We start from the raw sequence: 15,084 nt of genomic DNA, 5'->3' as shown, positions 1-15,084 counted from the left end.
ACTTGTTATCTATTCATGCTTGACGAAAGAGGACCTACATTTAAGCTAGACATTTCTCACAAAGGGTCCGACGGCCAGACTCAGCTAAACTTAGCCTTTATCAGGATTACCTACTGTACCCAAGAGACATTCAAGACACCAATACTCGTTACCTTAGTATACAAGTATAGAATTATACAAATATACAAGTGAATAGATAACTAAGAACAACACAATTTTTACATCTCTGTAAGTTCTGAAGCCTTGTTCTGTTGTGCTTTGAGAAAATACCACACGAGTACACGAAATAATAATTATGAAGTGCCAAAGTTAGACACGAAATAAATTATGTGGGTGTTTTTCATAAATGTTAAAAAGCTTTAATTAATTTGTAATGAGGGAAACATGAATAAGTTTTTGTGGTTCGTAAAATATACAAGCGATGTAATAATTATATTGTAGTTAATTTGGAATCCCATTAGCAATATGAAATTATAATTGAATTATACAATACAGAATGACAATGCTTACGTCAGACAAAGTTGGAACAGGTGAAATAAGCATTTTTGATTTACAATTACACCTGTATAATTTATTGGATAAAATGTCTTCTGACGAATATCATACGAAAAAATTAAATAAAAATAGTTAGAAAATATATCAAGCTATGCTTTGCTTAATTTGTATATTTACTCGTATTTATAAACTCCCTTCACTATATTAATCACTATAATATATTATACAAACGATAGCTATGACTATCTCTAATGTTACACTCAAAATCCGAGCAAATAAAATATATTATTTTCACGGAATAGAAGAAAGAGAATGGAAAGGCCCTAACGCGCATTTTGTATGAGAACTTTTGTAGCTTTCCTGTTATAGGGTACAAAGGGATCTCATCGCATGATAGTCGATATTTGACATTTTGTCCTGCAGGTTATTATAGACAAGGCGTCCTTTTAATGTACTATCGCTACTCCGTGCGTCGTAAAGTTTGCGGATGAGTGGAAGTATGAACTATTTGCTCATATTTGTATAACACGTTTCACGCTCACTTGGCCCATCCAACCTCTTTTTTCTATTCCGTAATTATCTAACACAAATTGTTATTGCGTCTGGCAGACAAAAATTAAGTATCCTGCGTGGATCATATATCCAGCTTAAGCTCCCCTAACCAAGTCTCTGCCGCATCCGTCACACAATGCAGCTCGACTATGCCACCTGGGAACCGGTGTAGAGGGCACTCGTTCACTATGTGAGATATGGTTTGATCCGGGTGACCACATTCACGGTATGCTGACTCCTTTAAGCCCCATTTATATAGGTGATGGTTTGCCTTTTCATGGTTGATCCTACACCGGTTCGGTCGAAATTACTGAGTTCGTTCTGGACTGAAATGAGTCACCGGACTGTTCCTTGCTTTATCCTGCGATTAGGTACATCATGGATCTAACACAAATAAGTAACTTGTATCAACAAGAAAGGCTAATGAATGTAATGACCTGTCCGTGTGTTCATTGTTGTCTGTCCGTGTGTGTTTCTTTCTCTACAATATTGGAACGTTCAATAATACCTAGAGTAAATAGGCAAATGCCTATTACGTATGTGTACCTCCATAGAACATTTACCTACATTCGCGTGAGATTAAGGTCAAACACAAGCCTATTTTACAACAAAAAGCAGATATAAAAAGTCTAAGACTTACTCGTAATAGATTCAAAATTGTGAGGAAAATATGCAAGCAATTTCCATCATAACGGTAATAAGTCCGAAAATATATGCGACGACGACGTCAGATAAATTCAATTAGTCAGACACGGGGAAAACAAAAGTTAATTTTAATAAAGAGATAAGTGCTCGGGAAACTTTTTGAAAAAGTGTCCGTTGGATTGAAAAGTACACTTTTCAATTTTCTTTCTAATAGTAGATACTGAGTAGTCATTCATAGAGTGGGGATAACATTTTAGTATGATTTATTTGAGTATTTATTTATTAAAGGTCAAGTCTCTTACTGTAAAGATCTTCACAAAATGACAAAGTAATTGTTTCCCCAATACATTGTTTTAAGTTTACGCGGTTATTATCATAATTAAATCACATAATAACGGGTTCTTACTGCGTTTAAATGGGGATATGAGACCCATTTAAACGCGGTAAGAACCCGTTATTATGTGCTTTAATTATGTTACCCCAATTATAGGTGACAACGGCATGCAATGGACTTACAGCAAAGCTAAGCTAGCCTAAATCTAATTCTAATTGTACAAAGAAAAGCAAAAATGTAATTATAACAAAATGACGAATGCGGCCATGAATGTGTCAGGCTCGCGCAGTTTAGTTACGGTATCAAAGACATAGGTATAATAACTATATACATACACAAACTCACACCTGCACCCACCATGAGGGGATGTAGGCAGGTCCGCAGAGGGTTAGAAGACAACGTGCAGCACCCACAAAGCCTCGGGATGGGCGCAGAAAATCATAATGGTGACAGGTGACCAACACGTCATCGCCCATGTTTATTATATCACCTGTCAAACAATATTTTTTTTTTTTTTCTATTTATATATTTACATTAAAATGGGTCGTTGCCTAAGTGCCGCCAAGTGAGTTACTTACTATATACATTTCGATACGAATTTATTATTTGACGCCCATCGCGCGTGACGAGGCCATGGCTGGTGTGTCAGCGAGTTATGATATGACCCTAAACGCAAACATAGCTGATTTAAAACAAAATACTTTAATCAACTTTTATAAATTATGTTCATCTGCTAAATTTAATAACATCAAAGTATCCGATTGAATATAATTTAATTTAAAACTAATTTGTTTGCGTTATTTTCAATATCAGTAAATCTTCAGTAATTATCAGATACGGTTTTCATTAATTAAACAATACACCGCAAATAGGGATGGCGTAATGTACTTTATTGACAGCGTGAAATTCCATTTTGTTGTTATGGCTCATTTGTTTACAAAATCCGCGGCGGTAATTACCATAACTACTTTATTAGGTGTCTGTTAATCTAGTTTAAAACTATGGCTGGGTTTTTACTATGGATGTAATTATTATTATCGATGTTACCAACTCAAGGAAAAAGGAACATTTAATCCTGAGAAGGATAATAGAGTCTCAGATTATCTAGTAACTTGAAAGTAAATATCTTGATAAGATATATCACGTGTCTTTTGACACGATTCTTTTGTATATTATATTTCTTTTCTACTCTCCTGGTTTTGTGTTTCATCAACTTAGTTCTCGGAGGAGCTCGGTGGCGCAGCGGTTAACGCGCTTGGTCTGCGATTGTTGAAGTTAAGCAACTTTTGCAAAGGCCGGTCATAGGATGGGTGACAAAAAAAAAAGTTTTCATCTCGAGCTCCTCCGTGCTTCGGAAGGCACGTTAAGCCGTCGGCCCCTGCTGCACTAGCAGTCTTTGATAACCATCAATCCGCACTGGGCCCGCGTGATGGTTTAAGGCCCGATCTCCCTATCCATCCATAGGGAAGGCCCGTGCCCCAGCAGTGGGGACGTTAATGGGCTGATGATGATGATGAACTTAGTTCTCAAAACTGAAGTGCCGGTTTCATTCCGGTACTTGACTAGCTGCAATGGGTTATTATAAATAATTTATTTTATATGCAATAAAAAAAATGCATTTTTTTAAGATATGCATTTTCGCAGATATGTGACCTAATCTGTATTGTGCTGGTTTTCTCTTCACGGGTTAGTTTGTCAGACAGGCAGTCGCTTCTGTAAAAAACCAGACGTGAAGATTTGAATCTTCAGATTAGTTACCCTGTGAAAAACAGGATAATGCTAGGGGCAATGTAAATCTACTTACACACCTGTCTATTGACTATAAATATACATGAGGCTCACCACTTATCACGTGGAGCACGACACGGGTCAAGCGTGGGTAGTTATTAATTTCATCAAGCGATGTATCTCTGAAGAAGACCGAGAAGGACCTACGTTGACTAAATTGGATATGTCCTTAGAAAAGGTTCAGTACGATCTACTCTGAACCGGCGTGCGTGTATGAAGCGATTGATGAATGTGGAGGAAGCAAGAGAAATATGTCAAGATCGAAGCAAATGGAATTCTATAGTCTCTGCTTACCCCGGTGGGAAATAGGCGTGAGTTTATGTATATGTATGTATGGATTTCTACCTACCCCATTTGGAAATATCGCCTTGATTATATAATTATAATTAAATCAGTTTCAAATTTACAAGTCAATTTTACAAGTCTGCGTGATAATAATTATTAAAAATCTGCAATGAACCGTTTTAACATTAAGTATGAATAGAATGTGTGGTTTTAAAATCGTACCTATTTTCTAAGTATAAAAGTAGTTTAAGAGGGTTGAAGCCATTATACTACGCTGCTTTTACAAAAAAAAAATATACATTAAAGTGCCATAAGTACTTAATACGATTAATTAGACATCTTTGTCAAACAAAATTTTACTTTAGAGTCCTTTGATAGAAATAATCCAACTTTAATAAAATAATTATTATTTTAGAGTAGGTATTTAAATGTTGTGATTTTTAATTATTAATTACGAACAAAAATAAGAAATATTAGGAGCTAATGATCATCGTTTTTTCTTTAGAAGCGCTGATGTTCTTATTGATTTTCGTCGTCATTATGAAGTTTTGTAAAACATTATAAGTTCAAACATTCTAAGCCGGCGACCTCATTGCTATTTAGCAATATAGCTTATCTTGTCACTTTTGTAATGTTTTTAGTGTTGTGTTTATATGTGCAATAAAGTGTTTTTGTATTGTATTGTATAAGTAATACTAATTTTATAATAACGGGCCGTTTAAAGAGCGATATGCTGATTACAAGCTAACACACGGTTCATCGTTTCCATCAGGACTTTGTATCAAAAGTGATTACAAGTTGTGTTCGATTGTGCTTAAACACTATTACACTCTTCCCATTAGAAATCATTATATTATGAGAGAGTTTTACATGGAGGTTGTGGGGTTATTGTCGGACTTTACCAACCTCGGTAAGTAATTTTAATACAACAATATCAAACTTACCCCGCGTGCGGTCTGTTACTCCTTAGTAATACCTAACGGGTTCAATGGACTAAAGGGAGGTAAAACAAGCTAAATTACTAGCCTGCTTGATCCCACTGCTGGGTAAAGGCCTCCTCCATAATGTCTTTCTACAAATCGTGCGATATGCTGATCACCAGCTAAACACGGTTAATGGTTTTCCATCAGGACTTTGTATCGAAAGTGATTACAAGTTGTGTTCGATTGTGCTTATACAATTACACTCTTCCCATTAAGAATCATATAATTATGACAGAGTTTTACATGTGTGTTGTGGGGTCATTGTCTCTAATAAAATCTCGTACTTATCTCGCGTGCGCTCCGTTACTCCTTAGTAATACCTAACGGTTTCAATGGACTAAAGGGATACCTCCCTTAATCAAGCTTGTATGGGTACGGCGCGGAGTGTTCCTTTCTTTACGCATATACGTATATTTATTACATATTACTAGCCTGATTAATCCCACTGCTGGGTAAAGGCCTCCCCTACAATGTATTTCCACAAATCGTGGTTCCGAGTCCCGTGCGAGCTCTGTCCAGTCCCTCCGATAACAGTCAAGATCATCACGCCATTTCTTTTTGATGTGACTTATTGTAGATTTGCCACAAAATGGCATTAACTACTTGGCTGGACAAATGGGCATTGCTGAGGGAGAGTTTAGATATTCGTACTCCTAAGAGCACACGTGTAAAGATATAATAAAAACATAATAATATTGAATGAAATGTTAGAAGTGGCGTTCGGAGTATCTGTTTCTCCCTATGAAATACACTTTTTTTTAAACTCAGACTCTTGAAAATTACATTTAAAGTTACAGGTATAATAATAATATTACGAGTAAAGTTAAGATGAATATATTAAAACGTAAACATACATAAACAGCTTATATACGTCCCACTGATGGGCACAGACCTACCTCAGATGGACTGTGAAGCGTATAAAAGTAAGTTAATTTATTCTCTAGGCCAACCACACTTGAGCACATTGGACTATTAATGGTCAATTTTCCACTTATTCGTCAGTCGGTGTCTGTGGTTAACCTGTACAGAACTACGCTGGATTTATGGCATTTTCATAGGAGATTTACGACTATCATTTATTATTCAGTATCCGCGGTAGGATCAAATTTATGACACACTTTTGGGTATGGTTTTATTCGAATAAATAAACTATTGCACTGTTACATCTTGAAGAGAAAGGTTTTCTCGTAAACTGTGTTCATTAACATAATCAGGTTTTATGTTTTGTCATCAAAAAGCATCACGCTTGTATCACAAAAAGGGTAGGCAGAGGTGTAATTTAATAGGACTTTCATCAGGGTTCGAATCCGACTTTATTAGTTTGTGAATTCATAAATAATTTAAATTACGCTGTTTTTAATGTTTTAAATGGCATTAGAGCTCGCCCCTTATACATGGGACTTAAACATAGTTAAGAGACTTTTTTAATTATTTCTTTTTAAGCCCTGACACCCAGGGTTGATAAGGTTGGTAATCCACACGATGGAAGAAGACAACTAAATAGATTAAATATTTCACAATATAACAAAAACAAGATCTTTACATTGCTCCAGGGTCTATTATTAACACAAGTTCAGCTGGGTTCACTCCAGGCCGTGGAGACTAGACTTTCTTAGTACTATTTCTTTAGAACACGTAAGCTGCTTAACTGGCTAGGAGCTCTGGCAAACCAAGAGCACCTAAGTTAGAAAAACTTCTTATCCCGCCTTGATCCCTCTGTTACAAAAAAGGTGATTTCTATTTCTTTATACTAGGTACTAAACAGAACGTGTAGTTCAATACAATATAAATGTTTTAGAATGTCTTCTACGCGGAGTAAAAGTGTCAGATCTGTCAAAATACAATAGTTGTTTGGTTTCTCCCGAAGGGCAAGACAAAGGAAACTATGCCCATACAGCCATGTCTTATGTGTCTTTTTTCTAGATGATGATTGATGAAAGGATGAAAGTTGATGACGATGAATGATGAAACCTAGGCCCCCACTCTCGGAGCAGACTCCTACTCCGAACCCCAAACGAATTAACTCAAAAGTTCGCATAAACTTTTGAGTTATGAAGCGACTTGTTGGCACGAAGTGAAAATAGATAGGTACACTTTGTTTATTGAATAGTCCGATATAATATCACTATCGCGAATGTTTTCCGACTAACTTAATGCGATCATTAACCACAAAACACCACTTCGTATTAATTATTTTTCAATGAAAAAGCAACCGTCACGTGTCCGTTCCCGCCAAAAAGTCTCTCAACCAGTACACAAGTATTTTCATGTTTATTAGGATAGTGATGTATCAATCGAGATTACACTCGATTCTGTTCTATCTAACAATACCCATTCTATTAGAGCGATGAATGCATTTAATAGGTAATCATTTAAGTTTTCTTGTTTTTTCTTGTCCTTTGGTTGATATAATTATCTCCTTCTTCTTGTTGTGCCTCTCTATCACTGAAGGTTGGCGACCAGCTCATGGAATATGTGCCTGTCCCTGGCCATACAGAATAGCTCTTCGACTGTCACCATCTTCGTCCACTCCTTGATGCCTGTCATCCTCGACCTTACGACCCAAGATTTATTGGTATAATTATAGTAAATAAATCATAATCCTATCTACATAAGTGAGGCTTAAAAGAGTCGTCATACTGTGAATGTGGTTCCCGGATCAAACCTTATCTCACATAGTGAACGAGTGACCTCTACACCGGTTCCCAGGTGGCGTAGCCGAGCTGCATTGTGTGACGGATGCGGCAGAGACTTGGTTAGGGGAGCTTAAGCTAGATATTATGATCCACCCAGGATATTTTATTTTTGACTGCCATACGCAATAATAATAAGTAAATAAATACGTAAACAATTCAATTTGACAGGCTTATTTAATTTTATCATTTATTATTTTTCTATCTACCGCGTATTATATTGTAAGTTTGAACTAAATAGTCAAGTAAAGACTTGGTTTAGTATACAAGCTTTAGTAAACCGATCCTTAAATGAACGGGATAATGGATAAATGCAAAGAGAAACTTTACTGGTAGCAACAAATCAAAGGCATTCCGATCTTAAAAGATACTTTGTAAAAAACTTTATTATGAGGTTAGTGATTATTTAGAAGATAAGAATGCACAGGATTCATTTAATAGGAACTGATATGAGGAGCTCGGTGGTGCAGCGGTTTACGCGCTCGGTCTGCGGTTGTTGAAGTTAAGCAACTTTCGCAAAGGCCGGTCATAGGATGGGTGACCACAAAAAAAAAGTTTTCATCTCGTACTCCTCCGTGCTTCGGAAGGCATGTTAAGCCGTTGGTCCCGGCTGCATTAGCAGTCGTTATTAACCACTAATCCGCACTGGGTCCGCGTGGTGGTTTAAGGCCCGATCTCCCTATCCATCCATAGGTAAGGCCCGTGCCCCAGCAGTGGGGACGTTAATGGGCTGGTGATGAGAAGTTCGTTATGTAAAACATTACGATTCAAATAATATTGAATAAAGGTATTTTCGAATTTGCAAAACTGTAATTGTAGAACACTGTAAATGAGTTCATAGTTGCACTTGACGATCATCAGACAAAAAGTCATGTTCGTAATTACAGCTCGGACATTCCGTACAAAAATCTCGTTCTCACCGTTTGCTGCGTTACCGCTTAAGTGCGAGGGAGGCAGACAGTCCACACGCGTCGTCGGCCATTTTGACACTTGAAAAATATAGATGGCGTTGTACGCATTTAACGTGATAACTACATATTTTCTTATTTCTCGGGTAATGTAATGTAATGGCAAAGGCATATGTAAAAAATATTATTTTGTGAAATTTGGATCAGATATATATAGAATTATGTTGCTGCCACTTTATTTTGATCAGAATAATCATAGGCAGAAAATGTGTTGTGCCTGGGTGTAAAATTAAAAGGGTCAACACTTATACAAAAAAAATACCTAATATGTCTGTTATCTATGAAATTAGAAGGTTAAACGAAGGCAACTTTATACAGCGCCATCTATTTTTTTTGGCAACGTACCCTGGAAATCATTTAGCTCGATACCTCTACGAATTGATGCCGGGCAGAGGGTGTCCGTTCTATACCTATTATTTATTCTATGATATAACTCTATTGGAGTAAGCAAAGTCATGAATTACTTAAACCGCAGCTAGTCCTGATATAAACCAGAAGGCGCCTTCAAATTAGTCATACAGCGCAGCCACTTAATCCTTAACGGCTTGGGTGAAAAGATGAAAATAAATTAATCAATTAAAATACAATCATTTATTACATAATATTAACATCATACGTCATACAGATGCGTTATGGTGCGTTGATGCGTTAAATAATGTCAAATAAAATAAATAAACAAGTATTGAAACTAATAAATAAGCAGTAACTAAAACATAATTCAATCATTCCGGATTTATAAAGTCACCGTAGCTAATAACATCGTAATTAATAGTTAGATGTAAATACGTAACTACATAACAATAGATACACATAGTATAATATATAGTCATAGTACATAGTACGTAGTCGTTACAATATGAGTCATGTCAGGGGCCTATGGCGGCTCAATAATAACCCTGACACCAGGGTTGATGGGGTTGGTAATCCACCTCACAACCCATACGATAGAAGAATAGATACAGACTGAATAGGCAATTTTATTTATTTTCAGCTCGATTTTACTCAGTCAACTTCATCAAAAATAAGTTTTTATTCATTCTGTTTACCCTGTATTGGAATATCATTGCCCATACTCATCCACAAAAAATATATGTAAAGAATATAATACAGAAATGTATTAACCATTCACAAACATTTTTATTTACAAATATTCATTCATACGCTTCATTTCTGCACTCGGTAACTACCGGAATAAAACATTTCAGTTTCCTCCCAAAAGGCCGGAAAGAAATCAATTGATAAAGTTCGAATCCGGTTCCCCGGTAGTACGATATGTTTTCATTTGTTTGTCACCTCTCCCCGTTATACGTGGGTATTTTACCCCAAATATGATATGTAAGGGCAAAAAGGTACCCTGAAAGAGGTTTTTATGGAGGGAAAAAGTTACCCCGAAAAGGGCAAGTGGGAATTTTTTCGTTCATCATCTCTGTCCCAAGTAACTTTTTGAACTATTTGACGCGTCTGTTGATTAATATAGGTTTAATACGTAATGCTTACTTCTTCCATTTATGTAATAAGCACAATAACGGGATTATGCAATAAATTAAATATATATAAACTACATCGGATTCTTAAAATAAATCTGCTCAAAAAACAGATTTCTATACCTAACACTTTTTTGTTCTCAAAATTTATCCCAATAAAATGAGTAAAAGACCCGAAAGACGAAACATATTCCTCCCAAACGTCTTATTAAATTGGGAAGTAACAGTCTGCACGTGTAGTTTTTTCACGCATAAAACACACCTTTATTTAGAACTTAGACTTGGCGTGCTAGAATTACGCATACTATTCGTACGTCAGTCTAACGTGAGAGCCAGCGAAAAGCGGACGTCTACGCCGTAACGCGTAGAACGTAGCCCCGTAGACGATCGCTACGCCATTAGCTCGGCTAGACAATTGAATTTAAAAACCTCTTTGTCACATTATTGAAGCCCCGATGGACTATTGTGAAGTGTTTTAAATTAAACTTATGAAATGAACTTTAAGTTTAAGAATGTGAGTATAATTTTCTTTGCAAATGAAGTTTAGTTTTACACGCGGTCTGATTCAATTAAGTTTAAGTTGTAATAAATTGTTTAAAAATAGTAATTTACGTAGTAATTTGTGTTTGGTATTTAAATTTATGAAATATATAGAGAAAAGTAAGCTATGGGCTGAATCTGTTGGCATGTGGGTCGATAAAATTATTATCATAAAAAAGAGAATTACATTTTTCATTAAATATCAGCGGCTTTGCTAAGGTCATCGTTTTCTTTCATGTTATAGGATAAGGAATTCGAATTTATTTGCGGTTCAGGCGTTCATTCATTGGAATCGTAGATTCTTGATATAAAGGACTTTGAATATGAATTGAATTATAATAATAATGCACTCACTTTTGATTTTTGTATGTTATTGTATTGTATATAATGTATGTAAAAATATTCTTTGCAAATTTTGTTTTGTTTTACACATATTTAGAGTTAATTGAGAAAGTTACAACCCCAGCAATTAAAGCAGAATTTTACTTACAATAAACTATTTGAAAACATTGTTATTCTGAGAAGATAACAATGATTAACGATTTGATTGTTGTTTTAGAGAAGTGTGTCAGGATCGAAGCAAATGGAATTCTATAGTCTCTGCTTACCCCGGTGGGAAATAGGCGTGAGTTTATGTATGTATGTATGTTGTTATTCTGCATATAAGCTGATTCAACACATAAACATACATAAGTACACTAATATATTCACAATTGGGGCAGTCAGAGGTACATTAATATGATGATGAATTAAGTTCCCGCGCAATGCATAACCTAATAATATCAACAACCCATATACGCCCACTCCTGGTCATATGCGTCCCGTCTATAAACCAAGGAGAAGCCTACTCCACGACGCTGCTCCATTGCGATGTACATTACTCTTACAAACTAATCTATCACTATAATCTTCTTCTATCATCTGGGTTGTGAGGTGGATTACCAACCCCATCAACCCTGGTGTCAGAGTTATTATTGAGCCGCCATAGGCCCCTGACATGACTCGTGTAACGGCTACGTACTTACATCAGTAAGTAGCAACCGGGACCTACGGCTTAACGTGCCTTCCGAAGCACGGATCCTTTTACTATAATGACTATAATAAAATCACTTCAATAAAATGCTATAACATAGTACTTTGAAACTAAATTAGGTTAGGTTAGGTTAGGGTAACTTGTATTCCAGTAAGTTTAACATCAAGGTTTTTAAACAAGCGGCAATCTATGATGGCCGTTTTAACGTCCTTCCTGCTGACCAAGTTTCATATTAATTAATAACTAAGTCAAAGGAGCAAAAAGCTTTTCTTTATCTCTGTCTGTTATCCATGAAATTCGAAGTTTAAACGAAGAAAAAACTTAACAACGCCATCTATCGTGTTTTTGGGGAACGCCTATTGCAAAGTCCCTCATTGCCACCACCGTTTACGCGCACTTGACCGCTCTCGATCATTTCATAGGCTCTGCAGTAGACTGATAAGCACTGGTTTATAGCTACATAAAAAGTGTCCCTCTAGACAATATCACTTACCACAAATTGAGAATAAAACCCCGACCAAAATAAGCTCACGACTACATCCCAATTGGGGTATATCCCTCATTGGAAGATGAACTAAGTATCCCCACCTCACCGAGCTTTCTGTTGAAGTGATAGGTGGTGAGCCGTATCGATGTCTAGAATGGTGGAGTCAACAGTATATATATATATATATATATATATATATACTATATGCTGTAAATGCCTGTCTGACGTGAAGGGAATGCATATATAATGCATCCCGTGAAGGGAAAACCAAAACAGAAAGACTGCACTTTAGAAACAATTATAAATCATTGGTGCAAGTACAGTACCGGGGTTTGCGCCGACGATCCCTAATTGTGAAGGAAGACAATGTACCACAGGACCACAGTGACTACTTCAAATATATTAATAATAATATTTAGAGAACGATAGATATAGAATGTACTGGGATAGAACTATCATCACTGATAAAACAGTTCATTTCATTAGACCGGATATACTGTTATTTGACAAAATCAATGAGACCGTATTGCTTGTAGATATAGCCGTATGCAATACTCACAACTTACTTACTACACATGCTGAAAAAATTGCCAAATACACCGACCTTGTTATAGAAATCCAAACACAGTGGCAAGTTAGAACTCATCGATCCCGTCGTTGTATCCACCACAGGCGTCATACCTAAAACACTCCACACTAGTCTCCAAACTCTCAAGATGAATCCATCCACACTCACGTTTCTTCACAAAGCAGTAATTCTAAATACATGCCGCATCGTCAGGAAGTTCTTATCTCTGAATCAATAAAAGCGCTTGGCTACGGCCCGTGCCACTTGAACCTCTTCGGAGAGAATTATGAAAATATATAAAGATAAATAATAATAACACAGCCTGCTCATTGTATTTTTTGATATTAACATTGGTCGAGCAGGCGCCATAGTCACCCATAGCCCCAGTATCCCGATCCACTAACCCCCAACCTAATAGTCCGGTTCCCTTTGTTTCCATAATCTGCAATAGTCCTACACGAATCGGGGATTGTCTTTGGGTGTACTCCCATAGTGCATACAGGGATTATCGCCGGTTGGTGTCACACCACATTTAGATTAAATTGTCACGTAGAGGCCACGTGTTGGCTTCGGCCCCAAGCACGCCTTCCAAAACTCTGGGTCTCCATAGGCCCGAGATATGGAAACGACATACATAATAATAAAACACTTTACTGCACACTTTACAGGATAAATTTATTCTAAGAGCGAAGAAAATCTGCAGAAGTACACTTGTACAGTTGCAGTTTCGCGCTAAAAAGTAAAAATAATAAAAAATATAAACTAATATATTATTATGTCATTTATTTATTTTTTGATACTTAATATTTATTATTTATTTTATTCGTCCGATAGGTGCGAGTGCTAGAGACAGCTGGAAAGAGATTTTATTATATGTTATTAATTAATTTATTTTACTATAATAATAACGTATTTTTTATTATATGCTATTAAGTAATATATTATTTCACCCAAATCTATAAAATCGCCAAAATTGATCCAATCGCGAAAATATGCCGAAGTCACGATGAAATTAGACGCAGCCTGTAACATTATTAACGAGTTTTCGATATTGCCTCCGTCCTGCTTCTAAATTTAATAACCTACCCAAAATTTTAGCAATTGACGGATTTTTATTATATTCTCGAGGTTTTTGCCAATATTCTTCGAGGTTCAATCCCTTGGGGCATTACTTAGGAGGTTCAGTATTCAGAATGTGGTGTTTATATTTTAGAAGAAACAAAACGGTAAGTAATACTTTGAGAGTGAATTGGATCGTGTGGGGGTTCACGATAAATAATGAAATTCTGATTACTAAATAAAGACACTACACCTTATGCTGCACCGACAAGAGCGTGGCTCTTAAATTGATGATGATGATGAAATAAAGACAGATTTAATACTGACGAAAACATTTTCTTTTTTTCTATTTAAGTTATTTATGAAGTTTAATCACGAAAAATTTAATAATATTCATATGACGTCACAGTGTGCTTTTTCATACAATTTCCTATTTTGACGTTTAGTAAAAAGTTACCGGTTTAACTAGTTGGAAACTAGCCTATTTTCTATCGTAAACCGTTAGCTTCTTACGGTTTCATCGATACTTTTATTTTCAAAACTAATTGAGACGTTTTTTTCTTTTTTGATTTTGAATCGATTGATAATGTGATATTCTTCTTTGTTACAGAGAAAAAATGCGACAAGTACCCTATGAAATATGAAGGTAAGCTTTATACATTAGAATACATAAGTGTCTATGGAACTATATTAATTTATAACGTGTATTGAAGTTTGACACTTGTTTAATATGAAAAGATTTTATATGTGTAGTCATTTGTTTTATGTTCAAATTGCATGAGAAAAGGTTATTCGTCAAACGAATCATTATTTTTTATGAAAACTTTAAAAACTGCACAACGTATTTAACCTTATTCGTTTAATATCAAGGTTTGGATTATTTATGAGTGATTGTGATCTTTATTTTTTAATGTCATTGTCATTCTATCATAAGTTGTCGACACTCACATTGTCCACAGGTTGTTTTCTGCTTATTCTCGGCTTTGCACACACCTAAAACAGTTACAACTGTAAATCTATTGTAATTCACATTATGTATGCATATTATGCTGTCGTCAGAGAACGTAGAAATTACCGTTCACTAATATCCCGCCTACTTAGTATTTGAACTAGTCGAATATTGTAATTGTAGCGCCAATAAACGCTGACGTTCGAAGTTTCTCGTTACAA

General features: G+C 35.9%; 1 protein-coding gene across 2 annotated transcripts in view; it reads left to right on the top strand.

Annotated features, from left to right (window-relative positions):
* Nucleotides 1-10,608: 10,608 nt before the first annotated feature.
* LOC126370221 (suppressor of lurcher protein 1) overlaps nucleotides 10,609-15,084 on the top strand; it is an 86,961-nt gene continuing 82,485 nt past the window's right edge. For both annotated transcript variants that reach the window (XM_050015018.1, XM_050015017.1), the window contains exons 1-2: nucleotides 10,609-10,741; nucleotides 14,525-14,560. In XM_050015018.1, coding sequence (XP_049870975.1) covers nucleotides 14,555-14,560 — 6 coding nt within the window. In that variant the 5' untranslated portion in view covers nucleotides 10,609-10,741; nucleotides 14,525-14,554. The remainder of the gene's footprint in view (nucleotides 10,742-14,524; nucleotides 14,561-15,084) is intronic.

Source organism: Pectinophora gossypiella, chromosome 10 (assembly GCF_024362695.1).
Source record: "Pectinophora gossypiella chromosome 10, ilPecGoss1.1, whole genome shotgun sequence".
NCBI lineage: Eukaryota > Metazoa > Arthropoda > Insecta > Lepidoptera > Gelechiidae > Pectinophora > Pectinophora gossypiella.
The sequence above is the reverse complement of the archived record's forward strand: the minus strand, read 5'-3'. Positions and strand labels throughout refer to the sequence as shown.